Genomic DNA, 21,393 nt, shown 5'->3' with positions numbered 1-21,393 from the left:
AAGAAAGGTGGATGAACTTAGAGCCTGGATTGACACCTGGAAGTATGATGTTGTGGCGATCAGTGAAACATGGTTGCAGGAGGACTGTGATTGGAAACTAAATATTCCAGGATTTCGTTGCTTCAGGTGTGATAGAATTGGAGGGGCAAGAGGTGGAGGTGTTGCATTGCTCATCAGGGAAGATATTACAGCAGTGCTTTGGCAGGGTAGATTAGAGGGCTCGTCTAGGGAGGCTATTTGGGTGGAACTGAGAAATGGAAAAGGGGTAGCAACACTTATAGGGGTGTATTATAGACCGCCAAATGGGGAGCGAGAATTGGAAGAGCAAATATGTAAGGAGATTGCAGATATTAGTAGTAAGCACAAGGTAGTGATTGTGGGAGGTTTCAATTTTCCACATATAGACTGGGAAACACATTCTGTAAATGGGCTGGATGGGTTGGAGTTTGTAAAATGTGTGCAGGATAGTTTTTTGCAGCAATACATAGAAGTACCTACTAGAGAAGGGGCGGTGCTGGACCTCCTGTTAGTAAATGAGATGGGTCAGGTGGCAGAGGTATGCGTTGGGAAACAGTTCGGGACCAGTGATCACAATACCATTAGTTTCAATATAATTATGGAGAGGGTCAGAACTGGACCTAGGGTTGAGATTTTTGATTGGAGAAAGGCTAACTTTGAGGAGATGCGAAAGGATTTAAAAGGAGTAAATTGGGACATTTTGTTTTATGGGAAAGATGTGGAACAGAAATCCAGTACATTTAAAGGTGAAATTTTAAGAGTATAGAACCTTTATGTCCCTGTTCGGTTGAAAGGAAATAGTAAAAATCGGAATTAGCCATGGTTTTCAAGGGAAATTGGACACTTGGTTCGGAAAAAGAGGAAGATCTACAATAATTATAGGCAGCATGGAGTAAATGAGGTGCTTGAGGAGTATAAAGAATGTAAAAAGAATCTTAAGAAAGAAATTAGAAAAGCTAAAAGAAGATATGAGGTTGCTTTGGCAAGTAAGGTGAAAGTAAACCCAAAGGGTTTCTACAGCTATATTAATAGCAAAAGGATAACGAGGGATAAAATTGGTCCATTAGAGAGTCAGAGTGGACAGCTATCTGCAGAGCCAAAAGAGATGGGGGAGCTATTGAACAATTTATTTTCTTCGGTATTCACCAAGGAGAAGGATATTGAATTATGTGAGGTAAGGGAAACAAGTAGAGTAGCTATGGAAACTATGAGATTCAAAGAAGAGGAAGTACTGACACTTTTGAGAAATATAAAAGCGGATAAGTCTCCAGGTCCGAACAGGATATTCCCTAGGACATTGAGGGAAGTTAGTGTAGAAATAGCAGGGCTATGACAGAAATATTTCAAATGTCATTAGAAACGGGAATAGTGCCGGAGGATTGGCGTACTGCGCATGTTGTTCCATTGTTTAAAAAGGGGTCTAAGAGTAAACCTAGCAATTATAGACTTGTTAGTTTGACGTCAGTGGTGGGCAAATTAATGGAAAGGATACTTAGAGATAATATATATAAGCATCTGGATAAACAGGGTCTGATTAGGAACAGTCAACATGGATTTGCGCCTGGAAGGTCATGTTTGACTAATCTTCTTGAATTTTTTGAAGAGGTTACTCGGGAAATTGATGAGGGTAAAGCAGTGGATGTTGTATATATGGACTTCAGTAAAGCCTTTGACAAGGTTCCTCATGGAAGGTTGGTTAAGAAGGTTCAATGGTTGGGTATTAATGGTGGAGTAGCAAGATGGATTCAACAGTGGCTGAATGGGAGATGCCAGAGAGTAATGGTGGATGGTACACACAATTGCTGGGGAAACTCAGCGGGTGCAGCAGCATCTATGGAGCGAAGGAAATAGGCGACGTTTCGGGCCGAAACCCTTCTTCAGACTGATGGGGGGTGGGGAAAGAAAGAAGGAAAAGGGGAGGAGGAGGAGGAGCCCGAGGGCGGGCGGATGGGAGGGTGGGAGGAGACAGCTAGAGGGTTAAGGAAGGGGAGGAGACAGCACGGGCTAGCCAAATTGGGAGAATTCAATGTTAATGCCATAAGGACGCAAGGACCCCAGACGGAATATGAGGTGCTGTTCCTCCAATTTCCGCTGTTGCTCACTCTGGCAATGGAGGAGACCCAGGACAGAGAGGTCGGATTGGGAATGGGAGGGGGAGTTGAAGTGCTGAGCCACCGGGAGGTCAGGTAGGTTATTGCGGACTGAGCGGAGGTGTTCGGCGAAACGATCGCCCAACCTACGCTTGGTCTCACCGATGTAAATGAGCTGACATCTAGAGCAGTGGATGCAGTAGATGAGGTTGGAGGAGATACAGGTGAACCTTTGTCGCAACTTGTCAGGTTGGAGGCCAGTGACTACTGGGGCCACAGGGATCTGTGTTGGGTCCACTGTTGTTTGTCATGTACATCAATGATCTGGATGATGGTGTGGTAAATTGGATTAGTAAGTATGCAGATGATACTAAGATAGGTGGGGTTGTGGATAATGAAGTAGATTTTCAAAGTCTACAGAGAGATTTATGCCAGTTGGAAGAGTGGCTGAAAGATGGCAGATGGAGTTTAATGCTGATAAGTGTGAGGTGCTACATCTTGGCAGGACAAATCAAAATAGGACGTACATGGTAAATGGTAGGGAATTGAAGAATGCAGGTGAACAGAGGGATCTGGGAATAACTGTGCACAGTTCCCTGAATGTGGAATCTCATGTAGATAGGGTGGTAAAGAAAGCTTTTGGTGCGCTGGCCTTTATAAATCAGAGCATTGAGTATAGAAGTTGGGATGTAATGTTAAAATTGTACAAGGCATTGGTGAGGCCAATTCTGGAGTATGGGGTACAATTTTGGTCGCCTAATTATAGGAAGGATGTCAACAAAATAGAGAGAGTACAGAGGAGATTTACTAGAATGTTGCCTGGGTTTCAGCAACTAAGTTACAGAGAAAGGTTGAACAAGTTAGGGCTTTATTCTTTGGAGCGCAGAAGGTTAAGGGGGGACTTGATAGAGGTCTTTAAAATGATGAGAGGGATAGACAGAGTTGACGTGGATAAGCTTTTCCCACTGAGAGTAGGGAGATTCAAACAAGGGGACATGACTTGAGAATTAAGGGACAGAAGTTTAGGGGTAACATGAGGGGAACTTCTTTACTCAGAGAGTGGTGGCTGTGTGGAATGAGCTTCCAGTGAAGGTGGTGGAGGCAGGTTCGTTTTTATCATTTAAAAATAAATTGGATAGTTATATGGACAGGAAAGGAATGGAGGGTTATGGTCTGAGCGCAGGTATATGGGACTAGGGGAGAATACGTGTTCGGCACGGACTAGAAGGGTCGAGATGGCCTGTTTCCGTGCTGTAATTGTTATATGGTTATATGGTTATATGGTCCTCTGTTTAAAAAGGTTTCATTTTCCTTTCCATTTCTTATTCATTATTTTGCTTGCATCTTTTGAAGTACTGAGAAAACTGTAAATATAGATTGATTAAAAATGTTATTTTGTGTCTACTTTACTGATGTTAGAATCTAACAATGCTTCATTAAAGAGATGAAAGTGTTTTAAAAGTACGTATGTACATCTATATTACTAAAAGTCCGATCTTGACCGCTTTTGGCTCGCTGTGCTGTGATTTCCGAGAGAACCACGCCACCTACAGCCGTCATTTTTGGCCACCTCGCTCAGAGCCTCCCTCCGCCTTCCGGGACTGGAGGATTTTTCCCATCGATGAAAAATGAAAGAGATATTAATGCTTTTTTTTTAAATTGCCATTCTCTCTGCTGCCCCTGCTGGTGGGAGGGGGGAGGGACTATAAAACCCGGAAGTGGTGTGCTTCACTTAGTCTCTGCAAGATGGAGGAAGCCAGATGGTATGTCTCTCTGAGCTCTGAATAACACTGAACACATGTCTACTCAACTATGAGTGCCCTTAATGTGGTTTGAAAATGAAAATATGGTTGGTTTGAAGTAAAAATGCACTGCAAATGGTTGTTTGGGTTGAAGTAAAAATGCACTGCAAATGGTTGTTTGGGTTGAAGTAAAAATGCACTGCTAATGGTTGTTTGGGTTGAAGTAAAAATGCACTGCAAATGGTTGTTTGGGTTGAAGTAATTGGTGGAGAGGTGGAATATTGTGTCTGGGTACCAGCCCTCCCGTATGAACATGGGACCCAATGGGTCCCACTTAGTCTAGTAACTTTCCAAAGCTGATAACTGAAAAAATTAAATGAAAAAGTTAAATGCCCTTGTGTGTGCATATATATATATACTAGACCAAGTGGGACCCATTGGGTCCCTGTCACATGGGAGGCCTGGACCCCAACGCAATATTGCACCACTAACCCATAGCCCCCATGGGAGGCGTGGTCCCCCAACTCAACTCGTTCCCGAACGTACGATTCCAGCACTCCCCTGCCTCCCTCAGCAATGAACTTTTTAAAAAAAAATCCAATTATACTTCCCCTGCCTCCACAGCAGTTCCAATTGCAATACAAATTTGCGGTGAAATGTTCAGAGTGTTCCTGTCTTGCAACTTTGTATGGAAGTGTGTTGGAAGCTGCCCGGAAGGATTTTAACAGTAAAATTCATGTTAAATTTGGCTTTTTTAAAGCTTTAATCATCAATAACGTGAAATATAGCGAAATCTGAAAGGGACCTGATTACAGCATGGAGGGCAAAACCTTGAGTCAGAATATGTAAAAATGTAAGCGCTAAAGGCCCTGTCCCACTGTACGAGTTCATTCAAGTGCTCTCCCAAGTTTCAAAACAAATCTAACTCGTGGTAAGCACGTAGAATGAACGTAGCGGGTACCTCGGAGCTCGGGGACGTCTCTTAGCGGCTCGTAACGCTAACGGCAGGTACTCGGGAAGACTCGCTGATGGCAGGTAAGCTCGGGAAGACTCGTGAAGATTTTTCATGTTGAAAAATGTCCATGAGAGCCTCGAGTACTTTCGAGCGGCCATTACCGTAAATTTCCGAGTTCGAATCAGGGCAAACTCAGGGAGAACTCTTGAATGAACTCGTACAGTGGGATAGGGCTTTAACGCGTTGCGTTTTGAGGAAAATACAAAACATACAAAACAATACAAACAACACATACAGACAGACGGACAGACAGACAAGATAAGAATTTATATACACACACACAAGGGCATTCATTGTAACTTGGATCTACAGGTATTGGCTCAATAGGTGCAGATTTTAAATATATATATTTTATGTCAATTCAAAACTTAGTGAATTAGTAAATATCAGTGGTAAATATATAAAGTGAAGATGGAATTTTGCAGTGAGGTAGTCTCAGAGAGAGAGAGAACCTTAACTTTTTCAGTTATCAGCTTTGGATAATGACGTCCATGTGCAAGTATCCTCCACTTAGATTTGCCAATGAAAGCTGTTTGGAGCAGCAAGGACTGCTGTATTAAACTGAGAGCATTATTTATGTATTAGCAGTTTTCCCTGTACTCAGCTTGTGACAAAAGAAATATTTGATCTGATAGTAGATTATTTTTAGTGCACTGTCAATAATTCAAATGGAGAAAAGCTGTCTTTTGTTTATGTTAAGTCAATTGTGAGATGTGGGTGTCATTGGCAAGCCGAACATTTATTACTCATCCCTCATTACCCTTGAACTGAATGACTTGCCAGGCCTTTGCAGAGAGCAGATGAGTATCAACCACAAGCCAGACCAGAAATGGTCAGATTTCCTTCCCTGGAGGGCATTAGGGAGCCAAGTATTATCTTTATGTCATCTACTTGTTTCATTATCATCTCTGCTGATGACAGAATTTTTATTCCATATTTAATTATGTAATTGAATTCAATCTCATCTATTCAGAACAGTAATTGAGGTTGAAGTGACGGGGATGGGAAGTAAGAACTGCTACATGTGAGAGCCGTTAAGGAGGTTGGCGCAGTTCCAAACTGATGGAAGTCCCCTGTAAATAACAGTAGAACAGTCACAAGGATTAAATGTGTAGGAAAGAACTGCAGATGCTGGTTTAAATCGAAGATAGACACAAAATGCTGGAGTAACTCAGAAGTACAGGCAGCATTTCTGGAGAGAAGGAATGGGTGACGTTTTGGGTTGAGGCCCTTCTTGAGACTATTTCGGGCCGAGACCCTTCTTATTCAGGCTAGCCTCTATACAGTATATGTGTGGCCCAAGCTCACAGGAAAGATGTTCAACATGTGTCACATGTCAATGGACACCATTGTTCCTTTGTACTTAAGTCTGTCAAATGTGAAGAAGGCCTGGAAAACAACTACAGACTTTGTGCAATTTGCTATAGTTCATTATTTCCCCTCGGCAGCAGATTTTAACTTGAAATTTCCCACAGAGAGTTTGAGTCTGTGGAATTCTTTGCCTCAGAGTGGAGGCCAGTTCTCGGGATACTTTCAAGAGAGAGCTAGATAGGGCTCTTAAAGATAGTGGAGTCAGGGGATATGGGGAGAAAGCAGGAACGGGGTACTGATTGGGGATGATCAGCCATGATCACATTGAATGACGGTGCTGGCTCGATGGGCCGAATGGCCTACTCCTGCACCTATTGTCTATTGTCTATTGAAATTAACTTGGATAGCAATCAGAATACTGCTGCTAGATCAAGTGTTTATACATCCACATTTTGCATTCACTTTGCTGGTACTTGCACACTCGATATTCCAATGCATAATAATAACATCTATTCATTGCTGTGGAAATACTTTAAAAGAAAATTGCATCAATTCCCCAAATGACTCAACAGAATGAAATGTCAATGACCATTCGATCATTTGTGCTTAGCATTGACAATGTTTCTACTCATACACCGTGAAGTGAACCAGAAAGATTTTTAAAGTATGAGTAATACAATTATTTGGAAGTTTTCTTTCTATTGATGCAACGGTAAGTGTTCTGTGCTTTGCCATCCATTTCAAAATGTTTGGTTGCTCCATGCAGAAAGTCATAAGATTCATACAGCATGGAAACAGGCTATTCAGCCTAACTCATTGATGCCAAACAAGATGGCCTCTCTAAGCTAAGTTAATTTGCTCCCATTTAGCTGTTATCCCTCTAAACCTTCCTATCCATGTACTTGTCTAAATGTATTTTGAATGTAGTAATTGCACTTTCCTCTCTAGCCTCCTCTGGCAATTCAATCCATATGCCCACCAAATTCTGTGTGAAAAAGTTTCCCCTCAAGTCCCTATTACATTTTTCCCCTCTCACCTTAAACTCTAGGCATACAGTGTGGAAACAGGCGCTTCAGCCAACCGAGGCTGCGCAGACCAGCAATCACTCCATACACTAGCACTATCCTACACACTAGGGACAATTTACAATTTGCAGAAGCCAAACCTTCAATCGTGTAAGTCTATGGAGTATGGGAGTAAAACGGAGCACCCAGAGAAAACCACAAGATTACAGGTAGAATGTACAAAGTCCGTACAGACAGCACCCATAGTGGGGATTGAACCCGGGTCTCTGGCGCTGTAAGGCTCAATCTGGCACCGTAAAGCAAATATAAACATATGCCCTATGGTACACAAAAAAGCTGGAGAAACTCAGCGGGTGCAGCAGCATTTATGGAGCGAAGGAAATAGGCAACGTTTCGGGCCGAAACCCTTCTTCAGACTATGGTTCCTGGTTCCCCACGTTGGAAATAATACTCTGTGCTTTCACCCTATCTATGCCACTTATGATTTTAAACACCTCTATAATATTACCCCTCAGCATGCACTCCAAAGAATAAAGGGCCTGTCCCACTTAGGCGACTTTTCAACGGACTGCCTGCGACCTTCAAGCTCGCGGCACTCATCTGAAAAAACGCAAACTGGAACGGCGACTGTCAGAGCGGAACACACACAAACACATACAAACACATTGCAAAGGCAGGGGACAGGGAAAGCGCTGTCTGAAATTCACACGGTGCAAAGCCAAGGTGATACAGGCACACATCGCGATGAACAGGAAGGTTAAAGACTGCTAGCACAGTGTACAGTAAGTCCTTTAAAAGAGCGGGGAGGCGGGGAGGGGAGAAGTGGGAAGTAGGGGGAAGAAGGGGGGCAGAAGGGGGGAGAAGGAGTGGAGACACTTTTAAGAAGCCAGACAACTTTTAATAAGCCAGAGATACACAGCTGTGAAGTTTAGCTAGCATTTAACATTCCCGGTCGGTTTTCCTTGGTTCTGAAAACTCATGCTTACGGTTTTTTTTCCCTATGAGCCAATGGGGAGATGGGATTATGGGGAGATGGGATTAGAAGGCAGAGATCAGCCATGATTGAATGGTGTAGACTAGATGGGCCGAATGGCCTAATTCTAAAACCTGTGAACTTGTGACACTGACAGCATCAGCACACCAGGCCGAGCTCCACAACTCCGATTCAGGGCCTCCACCAGGACAATGGGCTCCTAAGGCCAAGTCACAACACTACATCTACAAGAATTTTGAAACTTGAAGGGTTCAAAATGGCACCAGAAACATGGCGAGACTTGTGTACTGTCTTAGTGTAACTGACTATGCTTACATTTGTACCTGAGTATGATAGTGCTTATGTATAGAAATATTTTTACTGAATTGTATGCAAACAGGGAATTACACTTTACCCAGGTATATGCGACAATGAAGCACTGTTGATGATTGACCACTAAAATAAAATTTGTAGGTTTCCTCTTGGGAGGAGAAATTTAAAAATGTTGCTTTGTTACATTGAAATTGCGAATTCAAAAATAATAGCTCATGTATTAGAAATAAGTGAAATAAATGGTTAAAGCACTCATGCATAGTGTGATGTGATGAGCATTGTGGCATCACTCCGTCAGGAATTATACATTACACACTATAGTTTAGTATCTCTAAACTAAACTAAAAATAAACACCCATTCCGTAGCTCAGATACCAGGGAAATTACCAGCCTCAAAGTGAACCAAGCCAAGCCAAAAATGTAACAGGGGAAAAGCACCTATTTGTCCCGCTCATTAAAGTTAGATTACATTAGGAACACAGGAACCTGGCCTCAGCTTCCCCAGTCAAAATTAAGGTACTCCCTGAACAAATGGTAAACTGTCCTTTGTTTTAATAACAAAGTCGCCAGAATAGCTTCTTTCAGCATTGCACACACCCAATAACCCAAAATATGTCCATTAAGAATATACATTTTTAAACCATTGTCTGACTAAAAATTATTCTCCTGAATTTCTTAGAGCTCACTGAATAGACATTAGAAACTAAGTTGAATTCTGTCCGGGTGCTTTGATCCATCCAAAAGTATGTTTGGCAGCTATCAAATGAAAATTGGGTGCAGTCCCATTTTACACTTGGCCACATTTGGTTTGCCACTTAACTCCCTCTGTGCAGAAAGAGAAGAGCAATCCTTCAGGAAAGGCACAGTTGTTCGCTCAGAAGTGTCCAAACACCAGCAGAGAAATGTCCATGCAGTATTGTATAATGGGCAAGTTCATTAGTTCTGTAGTACATGTCATAAATCACAAAACACAGAAATGGGTCTGGATGCAAAAGACAGCTAGGAATCAGAAGACACAAAATGCCGAACTCAGCGGGGCAGGCAACATCTCTGGAGAGAAGGAGTGGGTGATGTTTTGGGTCGAGACCCTTCTTAAGACTGATGTCATGGGAGTGGGAGGTACATAGATAAGGAAATGTATAGATAAGGAAATGTAAGGTGTGAAAATAGTACAAAGGGAATTGAGATCAGGGAAAATGTAGAATAGATCATTGTTAGCTGGTAGAAGGTAACAACAAAGCAAACAGAGATAAAATATTTAAGAAGGAACTGCAGATGCTGGAAAATCGAAGGTAGACAAAAGTGCTGGAGAAACTCAGCGGGTGCAGCAGCATCTATGGAGAGAAGGAAATAGGCAATGTTTCGGGATGAAACCCTTCTTCAGACTGATGGAGGGTGGGGGGGGGCAGAGAGAAGAAAGGAAAAAGGAAGAGGAGGAGCCCGAGGGCTGAGGGAGAGCTGTGAAGAGGAGGAGACAGCAAGGGCTACCGGAAATTGGAGAATTCAATGTTTATGCCGCTAGGGTGCAGACTGCCCAAGACTGCCCATATGAGGTGCTGCTCCTCCAATTTCCGGTGGTGCTCACTCTGGCCATGGAGTAGGCCCAGGACAGAGAGGTCTGATTCAGAATGGGAGGGGAAGTTGAAGTGCTGAGCCACCGGGAAGTCAGGTTGGTTAATGCGGACCGAGGTATTCGACGAAACGATCGCCAAGCCTACGCTTGGTCTCACCGATGTAGATCAGCTGACATCTAGAGCAGCGGATGCAATAGATGAGGTTGGAGGAGATGCAGGTGAACCTCTGTCGCACCTGGAACGACTGCTTGGGTCCTTGAATGGAGTCGAGGGGGGAGGTAAAGCGACAAGTGTAGCATCTCTTGCGGTTGCAAGCGAAAGTGCCCGGGAAGGGAGTGGTGAGGGAGGGAAGGGAAGAATTGACAAGGGAGTTACAGAGGGAGCGGTCTTTGCAGAAAGCAGACATGGGGGGAAGATGGGAAGATGTGGCGAGTGGTGGGGTCACGTTGGAGGTGGCGAAAATGACGGAGGACTATTTGTTGTATGTGACGGCTAGTGGGGTGAAAGGTGAGGACTAGGGGGACTCTGCCCTTGTTACAAGTGGGGGGATGGGGAGAGAGAGCAGTGTTATGGGGTATGGAAGAGACCCTGGTGCGAGCCTCATCTATACTAGGGGAGGGGTACCCCCGTTCCCTGAAAAATGAGGACATTTCCGATGCCCTGGTGTGGAACACCTCATCCTGGGAGCAGATGCAGCATAGACGGAGGAATTGGGGATGGAGTCCTTACAGGAAGCAGGGAAGAAGAGTAGTCTAGATAGCCATGGGAGTCAGTGGGTTTATAGTGGATGTCGGTCAGAAGTCTATCACCTGCGATGGAGATAGTGAGGTCAAGAAATAGTAGGAAAGTGTCAGAAATGGTCCAAGTGTATTTGAGTGCCGGATGGAAGTTAGTGGTGAAGCGGATGAAGTTAGTCAGTTGTGTGTGGATGAAGGAGGTAGCACCAAAGCAATCGTTGATGTAGCGGAGGTGGAGGTTGGGAATGGGGCCCTAGTACGCCTCGAACAAGGATTGTTCGACGTACCCGACAAAGAGGCAGGCATAGCTGGGACCCATGCACGTGCCCATAGCTACACCTTGTATTTGGAGGAAATGGGAGGAGTCAAACGAGAAGTTATTGAGGGTAAGGATGAGAGTATCAGTGGACGGGTATAGGTTGATTCTCCGGTCGAGGAAGAACCGAAGGGCTTTGAGACCATCCTGGTGGGGGATGGAGGTGTAGAGTGACTGGAAGTCCATGGTGAAGATGAGGGGATGGGGACCTAGAGAATGGAATGCCCTGAGACGACGGAGAGATGAAATGTAGTCGGAGACTGTGAGACTGATTGGAGAACTGGGAAGGGGGAGGGGATGGAGAGTGAGGAACGCAAGGGTTACTTGAAGTTAGAGAGGTCAATGTTCATACCACTGGGGTGTAAGCTGCCCAATCAAAATATGAGGTGCTGTTACTCCTCTTTGTGCTGGGCCTCACTCTGACAATGGAGGAGGGCCCAGGACAAACTAGGAATCAGACTACGATGGGTAATCTAAGATGAGCTCTGCTAAAAAGGACAGAGATGTGGTATTTATGGACAAGATCAGCTGCAGTCCATTACTAGGGCAGTTGTGCATTGGGAATGGAACCTAATTTTATTTCTCGCAATGAGAACATAACTGGACCAATACAACTCACGGAAGCAGGCTGGCCTAAGAGATAGGGTCCAACATTGGGAAACAGCAAATTACTGAATCCTTCACCTGTCCCCCTCTGTCATAGATTGATCATAAACTTCTTAAGATCCACACGGTCTGCCATCACTAATGATGCAAATACAGGTGGAAGAGGGTAGTGAAAGTGGATGGGCTAGTCAAATGAAGGTACTCACTAAGAGAAAACAGAAACTAGCCCTTAAGCTCTCAAACAAGGGGGATAACTGATGCTTGTGGTCAGAGCGCCTCTCTGTACTGGTTGTGATCTTGCAGTCTACGTTGACATGAATATCATGAGGTGTCTTTTTGCAGATGAACGTAATTTGAGAATGGGAGGGCTTAGGGCCAAGTTGGGCATGAAAGTGGCTGTATGAGAATTCAAATTCAAAAGACTGCTTGCTAATAGCACATGAGCACAGAAACAGGCTCTTGTTCATCATGCCTTTCACAGTAAGGTGTCCCCAGTTAAAATTGAGGACGTTGAAATTTGCCTACCACCAGGATCATTTTACTCTTTCTTCTGTTTGTCCTGTTCCCTCCCGTAATTTCCCTTTCAGTGTGCTAAACTTTTTTTACCTGTGTTCCATTCCAGAACATCAATCAGAAAATTGTCATCTCACTGGATAATCTTTGTCGAGGGCATTGCAGACCAATGGTGCAGGCATTGGAACAAAATGGCACCCATTCCTTCAATCCAGAGATGTTGCCTGGCCCGCTGAGTTAATGCAGCGTTTTGTGTCTATCTTCTGCATTGGATCTGTTCCTTAATGGCTGATCTCTGTTCAGGAATACTCATGTAGATCTGCTTCTGGTTGTGGCATTGTTCAAGTTCAAGTTCAAGATTCAAGAGAGTTTATTGCCATGTGTCCCAGATAGGACAATGAAATTCTTGCTGCTTCAGCACAACAGAATATTGTTGGCATAAATAAATACAAAACAGATCAGTGTGTTCATATACCATTGAATATATATATATATATATATATATATATATATATATATATACACACATAAATAAGCATATAAAATGCAATAGGCTATTAAAGTTCAATTTTTTGTTTGAGTTGTGTTTAATAGTCTGATGGCTGTTGGGAAGAAGCTGTTCCTGAACCTGGATGTTGCAGATTTCAGGCTCCTGTACCTTCTACCTTAAGGCAGCGGAGAGATGAGTGTGTGGCCAGGATGGTGTGGGCCCTTGATGATGCTGCCAGCCTTTTTGAGGCAGTGACTGTGGTAGATCCCCTCAATGGTAGCTAGGTCAGAGCCAATGATGGACTGGGCAGTGTTTACAACTTTTTGCAGTCTTTTCCGCTCCTGGGTGCACAAGTTGCCAAACCAAGCCACGATGCAACCGGTCAGCATGCTCTCTACTTTGCACCTGTAGAAGTTCAAGTCCTCCTCGACATACCAACTCTCCGTAATCTTCTCAAGAAGTAGAGGCGCTGATGTGCTGATTGCTATAGAGGCTGACACATTTCCACCAATACGAACAGACTGTGGTTTGTAAATGAGGAAGTCGATGATCCAATTGCAGAGGGATGTGCAGAGTCCCAGATCTGAGAGCTTGGTAACCAGCTTGGAGGGGATGATTGTATTAAATGCCGAACTGTAGTCAATGAATAACAGCCTGACATATGAGTTTTTGTTGTCCAAGTGGTCCAGAATGGAGTGGAGAGCCAGCGAGATCGCATCCACCGTTAATCTGTTGTGGCAGTAAGCGAACTGCAGTGGGTCCAGGTTTTTGTCGAGGTAGGAGTTGATTTGTGCCATGATCAGCCTCTCAAAGCACTTCATCACCACAAACGTTAGTGCCACTGGTCGATAGCCATTGAGGCACATCACCTTGCTCTTCTTGGGCACCGGTATTATTGATGCCCTTTTAAAGCAGGTGGGAATGTCTGTAAAAACTCCAGCCAGTTGGTCCGCACAGGTTTTCAGAACACGACCGGGTGTACCATCAGGTCCAGGCACTTTCCGAGGATTCACCCCTCTGAAGGATTTTCTGACATCAACCTCTGTGACTGTGACCGAAATACCATCACGGCGAATGGGGGCTTGGGAAGGCACATCAGTATTCTCCCTGTCAAAGCATGCGTCAAACGCATTGAGCTCGTCGGGGAGTGATGCTTCGCTGACATTTGAGCTGCCTCCTGATTTCGCCTTGTAGGAGGTGATTGCATTCAAGCCCTGCCAAAGTTGCCGAATATCCGTCTCATCCTTGGGCTTGTAGCAGAATTCCCTTTTGGCCTTTTTGATGGCCTTACCAAGGTCGTATCTGGACTTCTTGCAGACCTCTGTATCTTCGGACATGAATGCCCAGTGTCTGGTCTTCAGAAGAGTGCGGATCTCATAGTTCATCCAAGGCTTCTGATTGGGAAACACTCGGAAGGTTTTGTTGGGATGCAGTCCTCCACACATTTCTTTATGAAGTCTGTAACGACCGTGGCGTATTCGTTCAGGTCCGTTGCCGAGTCCCTGAACATTTCCCAGTCTACAGACTCCAAACAGTCCTGGAGTTGTTCCTCAACCCCCCCCCCCCCCCCCCCCCCCCCGACCAGCTCTGAACAGTCCTCACCTCTGGGGGTGCGCTCTTCAATTGCTGCCTGTAGGCAGGAAGAAGCAGCACCGCATTATGGTCGGATTTACTAAAGTGAAGGCGAGGGATAGAACGATAGGCATCCTTAATGGTGGTGTAGCAATGGTGAGGGTGTTTGGTCCTCTGGTGCTGCAGGAGACATGTTGGTGGAAGTTAGGGAGTGATTTCTTAAGGTTGGCTCTGTTAAAATCCCCGGCTATGGTGGTATATGCCTCGGGGTAAGCCGTCTGGTGCTTGTTGACCACGGCGTGCAGCTCCCCCAGTGCCAGATGGACATCAGCCTGGGGAGGGATGTAGACCGTGGTCAGGAAGATGGAGGTGAATTCCCTCGGTAGGTAGAACGGACGGCACTTCACAGCCAGGTGTTCCAGGTGTGGAGAGCAGGAGTTGGATAGGACTGCCACATCTAAGCACCATGCAGAGTTGACCATGAGGCAGACAACCCCTCCTCTCCCTTTCCCAGATGCCAGTGTACGGTCCATGCAATGGATGGAGAAACCATCAGGCTGTCATAAGCATAGAATTAGGCCATCGAGTCTACTCCACCATTCAATTCATGGCTGATCTACCTTCCCCATTCTTCTGCCTTCTCCCCATAACCCATATTAATCAAGAATCTGTCAATTGTTCAGCTGTCGAGTGTAGGTTCCAGAGTGGGGTTACATCTCAAGAGTTTGTCCTCATCTCTCACTCACCAACCTTTCAGTTACCTTGCAATGTCAGCGAGCGAGTGTGGTTTCATGGAAGTTGAAGGGGAGGACATGAAGGACTGGTGCAAAATCAATGTCAGAGAGCAAGTGTGGTTTCATGGAAGTTGAAGGGGAGGACATGAAGGGCTGGTGCAAAATCATAACGTCCCAGCAACTGTCAGGGAAACAGGAAACAATCTCTGTGACACGCAGCTGGTTATTGCACACCTACTGCATGTTAATCAAGTGCCTTGCAATTCATGAAGGGCACTGCAAGGTGATGAGGGTAAGTGATTCCCAGGAATCAGTCTCCTGCTGATATCTTCTGTGCCAACTGGCAAGGAGCTCTAGGCTGAGAAAGCTCAAGATAAAAAGCCACATTGATCATGACTGATACATGCAGTGGTGTGGTATCACTGAAGTTCTTGTGGAACAATGCAAACCACCTTGGCCACAGTCAACCAGAAACACGCATCCTCCTCCTGATTAACTATCGAAAGGGTAAGGCGACACAAGGAACTGCAGAAGCTGGAATCTTGAGCAAACCAAAAAGTGTGAATGGTCCAATCCTCAAAAATCATCTCACCATTCCCTGCACAAATACTACTTGATATGCTGACATCCTCCAGCACTTTGTGTTGTACTTCCTCTAAGCCCCCTTATCTATGTGAGTTCCTTTCAATTAATTTCACTAATTTCTCCTGATATTCACTGTATCTCGGTGCACGTGACAATAGTCATAAACAAAACTAAATATGCATGGTAGACACAAAATGCTGGAGTAACTCAGCGAGACAGGCAGCATCTCTGTGGAGAAGGAATGGGTGACGTTTCGGGTCGAGACCCTTAATGTCACCCATTTCTTCTCTCCAGAGATGCTGCCTGTCCCACTGAGTTACTCCAGCATTTTATGTCTACCTTCAATTTAAACCAGCATCTGCAGTTCTGTCCTATACTCTTTGTCTCCTCGTCTCCATGCAGAAATACAACAAATATGCGATTGCAGAAATCTGTGACATCTGAAATATGGAAACAACCTAAAATGATGCAAAGAAACTGCAAGAATTTTCAATGTAGAAAAAACCCCCACAAAATAAACTAATACCCTTTTAATAGAAATTAGAAGCCATTTATTCTAAGATAGTGAGGGATTCATGTTAAAATTTGTTTTTTTATCAAGTGCAGAGGCTTCAAGTCTACAGACAGGAGAGCAGCCAATTAAACAAAGTTAGTGGTTTGACCAAGGACAGTGGAGATACCCATCAGACCAACAGCTCATTTAAACAAGACCTTAGAACATAGAACATAGAATAGCACACCAGGGGAATAAGGCCTTTGGCCCACAATGTCTGTGCCAAACATGATGCCAATTTAAACTAATCTCCTCTGCCTGCAAGTGATCCGTAGACCTGCATATGATGCACCTGCCTAAACAAAAGCCTTTTAAATGCTTTCAGCACGTTCTGGGCACCCTTCACTTTCTGTGTAAAAACATTTCCCTGTAACATCACCATTACATTTTACCCCTCTCACTTTAAAGCTATTCCCTCTATTCTTTGAGATTTTCCCCATGTGATAAAGGTACTGACTGTCTATCCTTATTTGTGCCTGATATACTTCTATCAGGTTCCCCTCAACCCCCGACGCTCCAGAGAACACAATCCATGTTTGTCCAAACTCTCCTCGTAACTAATACCCTCTCATCTAGATAATATTCTGGTAAATCTCTTCTGCACCCTCTCCAAAGCTTCCTCGTCGTTCCTGTAAAGGGGTAACCACAACTTGGATGGCACAGTAATGCAGTGATAGTGTTGCTGCCTCACAACACCAGTGACCCAGGTTCGATCCTGACCTCAGGTGCCGTCCTTATGTCGTTTTGTATGTTCTCCCTGTGACCACGAGGGTTTCCTCCGAATGCATTAAAGGTGTAATAGCAGAGCATTTGGAAAGCAGTGACAGGATCGGTCAAAGTCAGCATGGATTTATGAAGGTGAAATCATGCTTGACTAATTTTCTGGAATGTTTTGTGGATGTAACAAGTAGAATGGATAAGGGAGAGCCAGTGGATGTGGTGTATCTGGACATTCAAAAAGCCTTTGACAAGGTCCCACACAAGAGATTAGTGTGCAAAATTAGAACACATAGTATTGGGGTAGAGTATTGACAAGGATAGAGCTGGTTGGCAGACAGGAAGCAAAGAGTAGGAATTAACAGGTCCTTTTCAGAATGGCAGGCAGTGACTAGTGACTTCCTGACCTCTTGAGTACCATCAGCAGCTCTCCTTTGTTTCATAGCTGTATAGTGTTTTTGCACCAGATGAAGCCTTTGCTTACACTAGTTATTATATTCTACTATAATATTATATTGTATTATATTATATTGGCATTGATATATATATGTATGTGTTTGGATGGATTGGCTTTTCATTTCTCATGGCTTCATTCTAATTGAAGCTGTTTCTAATCTATCAATGTCAAGATATATATTTTCCCAATCAGTGGAACCTCTGGTTCCATAGCTATCCAAGAATTATGACTGAACTCTATTTTCTAATTCCATGGAATTGCTCCCTGCTGACAGATCGTTTAGCACTCGTTGAGCAATTGAAAGGAATTCAGATTTGAGATGTGTCTAAAGACCAATGCTTTAATTAACATTCTAAATGAATATATTTCTCTCAATCACGAAATAAATCCTTTGACAATAAATATTAAGGAGATCTTTCTTTTTATCATTAGAGCTCTTGAAATGAGAGCCCTTCAGATACCACTGTTAATCTTAATGGGAGTAACTTCATGTCACATTTTTCTTGGGTACCAAAAGGATTTGACAACTTGGCATAGAATGGGAAAAGGACTCAAAGTGCTGGAGTTACCCAGCAAGTCAGGCAGCATCCCTGGAAAGAACATGGATAGGTGACATTTCGGTTCGAAACCCTTCTTCAGGCATGAATGGGGATTGGTAAACCAAGTTACACATCGGACTTCAGATGATCTCATGTTTATGGAGATGTGGGCAATGACCAGATGTCAGGGGAAGCCTCCATTATCATATTGGCATCAAGTGCCTTACTTCCATCATCACAGGTCATAAAGCTAGTTACAATGAGGAAAGGGTAGGATTACAACATAAAACAGATTGTAAATAGCAAAGGGAATGATTTTAGCAATGTCCATGCTGGAAGACATGTAAAGCAGATAAGCCCTTTAAAGGGTAGTTTGGTTGAATGGTTTTATACACAAAGCTAGTGATCTCCATTGTTCTGAGTGAAAGATTAACTGGACACGACAATGGGGGAGATCAATGAGGGAGGTTTAGAATGAAAAGCCCCTATACCATGTGCTGATATATATTTCCTGCTGTTTAACTTGGTTTTCATACACTCCACCCAACTACCCCCTTCTGAGTATGCCCCTATCTCACTCAATACTTTTTAACCCAACATGAGGCTGGCTAGTAAGCAGGTCGCGATACAGCAACCAACACAGCATGCACAGTTTCGTCTCACAGCCTGCCAACAACACACAGCTGAGGTTCAGTACCATTTGTAACTGGATATGTTTACAACCTTCTTGGGGAGCCATTGAAAATCACAAAAATTGCAATGCTGGATATCCAAACTAAAAATAGAACATTTTGGAAACACTCACCCTAAGTCAGGCAACATTTGTGTGAAACAGAGTTAACATTTCAGGTCATTCTGCCAAAAGGTTCTTGACCTGAAACATTAATTCTGTTTCTCTTTTTGTGGAAGCTGCCTGGCCTGCTGGGTGTTTGCAGTATTTCATGGTTTTAGTTTTGGGGATTCATTTGGCTAAAATACATCAAAACATGTGAGCAATTCACCCTCTTTAAACTGATTTCAAATCAAAAAATATTAGCTAGTAATTTTTTTTAAATGTATTGCAAATGCTGGAAATCCAGAATAGAAACAGAAAATATTGGAAATACATTTGCTTTCTCTAATGTAGAGATACCATCTTGTGAACACTGGTTGCACTATTGAGCAATTGTTTGGTTGGGCACCTGCATTCAGTCCAAAGAGATGACCCTGAGCTCCTATTTCTGCCACTTTAACTCTCCGTCTCACTCCCACTCCTGTTGTCTCTGGCATTCTGCCCTGTTACAAAGGGGCTCAAAACAAGCATGAAGTGTATAGCCTCATCTTCTGCTTAAAACTTTGCAGCTTTTTTGACTCAATATTGCATTTTACAATACCAGCTACTTGATTTTTCGGCCTGTATCAGTCATCCTGTGTGATATTGGCTCAGCTTGTTTGTTTTTTTGTTTGTTTTCTTTTTTCCTTGTGGGAGTGAAGGTCAAGCCCATTCTCCTACTCCTGCCTTCTTGTGTCCATGCCCTTTTATTTATGTTCATTCATTGGTCAGCTAACCTTGTATATAGTTTATTCCCACTGTCACCCTATTATCCTATCAGAGACCTTACTCCTCTCCCCTTCTCCTCACATCTTAACACGTTTCCTTTGCCTCCTTCCCAGTTCTGAAGAACGGTCTTCATCTTCCCATAGATTCAGTCTGACCTGCTGAGTATTCCCAGCACTTTCTGTTGTTATTTGATATAAAATCTCACCTGATAGGAGATAAAGATATTTCTACAGGCTATATAAGAGGGATATTTAATTAATTTTCATTAAACAATACGTAATGAAATATTTTGTGACAGGTGACAATGCAGGATACATGAGGTCTATTTCTATTCATTTTTATTTACAAAAATATTCTGTCATAAATCCCAATCAATTATTGCAATAGAAACGGGTGACGAGAAGCTTGCAACAGCCAAGCTGTTCCTTACCATCACAGGTCTTGTTATAGTCAGAATCTTCTTGCTGTTGGTTTTTCAGCCTGCACTGAAATCTGTGTTGCCAAAACTCAATGAACCAGGGATTATTAAAGTGGCTCTCTGGCCGCAGCTGAAGGTAGTAATCATCGAACCAGGCCACATCAGGTGATTGGAGTTTGATTGTTATACCTCCGGCAGCTTCTCGCTGGTAGCCATCTACCACATCATACCTATCCGCCCAGCCATCACTGTGATACACAAGAAAAAAGTCAATGTTAAAAGGGTATCCCAATGTCAATTCAGAAAGATGCAACAATAAATACATGGCCTTTATTTACAAATATGCGGGAGGCAGTAAGCCTGCAGCTTTTGTAATTGCTTATATAGAACAATCTAGGAATGCAGTACGGAAGCAGTTCTTCAGCATGAGCTGGTCCACGATTGTGCTTACATTTCACATCAACCTCCTCCCATCTGGTTAGCATTCATAGTTATCTATCTTAAATGTATCTCTGCCAATTATGACAAAAACTCCTCAAAATTGACTACTTATAAAAGCAAGTTTCATATTTTGTACATTCACTGGGTAAAGAGATTATTTCTAGATCTCCTCGAAGAGTTATTCTGTCATTCTCATATTTGCAATAGTTTTGCCCTTCTGAAAACTGGAGATATCTTTATTATGTTTACCCTATAAACCTGTTCTTAACTTTAAAATCCTCCGTCAAGTCAACCCTCAGCTGATGTGGATTCAGTTTACAATTCAATTATTTTCTTTGGATATAAAACCAGAAAAAATTATCTGAATTTTATTGGGAAAAAGAAGTGTGAGTGCAGGATTTGGATTCAAAACAGGAGATGCTGAACATCTACAGGTCATAATGTCATAAGTGATAGGAGCAGAATTAGGCCATTCAGCCCATCAAGTCTACTCCGCAATTCAATCAAGGCTGATCTATCTCTCCTAACCCCATTCTCCTGCCTTCTCCCCATAACCCCTGATACCCTGTACAGCCAGTTATTTGGCATCAATTGTGATGAAGGAACCTTCTGAAATTTACCCACTGGATTCTCAATGTCTTGTCACAGAGTTCTTATTTCAATTGGAATATACTTGTCTGATGTCATGCGCTTGTCGTATACAAATATACTCATCTTGTGGTGTCATACAGCAAAGAAACAAGACCTTTGGCCCACTGTGACCAAACTGAATGCACTTATCCCCTTTATCAGTACTTTATCACATGCCTTCGTAATTCAAGCGTTCATTAAGATACTTCATAAATGCTATGAGAATACCACCATCACCCACTCAGGCATTGAGGTTGAGATTCCAACCACCCTCTGGGTGAGAAAAAATCCTTCTCAGATCCTTTAGTTCCTTCAAATAAAAATTGTCATTTAACACGTGAATGAATAAAGATTATGATATATGTAGAAATTAAGCTGAGAAATAGCCCAGAGGTTCTTCAGCGCCATAGAGTATATCAACTCTTTGTTCTGCTGTGCAGCAATGAATGCTCTGCTGGGTCTCC

The 21,393-nt window shown here is 43.3% G+C and overlaps 1 protein-coding gene across 1 annotated transcript in view; it reads right to left on the bottom strand.

Moving 5' to 3' along the window:
• The window catches only part of grm5 (glutamate metabotropic receptor 5), a 178,400-nt gene extending 157,387 nt beyond the window's left edge, over positions 1 to 21,013 (bottom strand). The window contains exons 1-2 of the mRNA XM_033023426.1: positions 20,973 to 21,013; positions 19,871 to 20,106 (exon numbers count right to left, since the gene is read on the bottom strand). Coding sequence (XP_032879317.1) covers positions 19,871 to 20,106; positions 20,973 to 21,013 — 277 coding nt within the window. The remainder of the gene's footprint in view (positions 1 to 19,870; positions 20,107 to 20,972) is intronic.
• Between the last annotated feature and the right edge of the window lie 380 nt (positions 21,014 to 21,393).

Source organism: Amblyraja radiata, chromosome 6, assembly GCF_010909765.2.
Source record: "Amblyraja radiata isolate CabotCenter1 chromosome 6, sAmbRad1.1.pri, whole genome shotgun sequence".
NCBI lineage: Eukaryota > Metazoa > Chordata > Chondrichthyes > Rajiformes > Rajidae > Amblyraja > Amblyraja radiata.
This window is presented reverse-complemented; position numbering and strand designations above follow the sequence as displayed.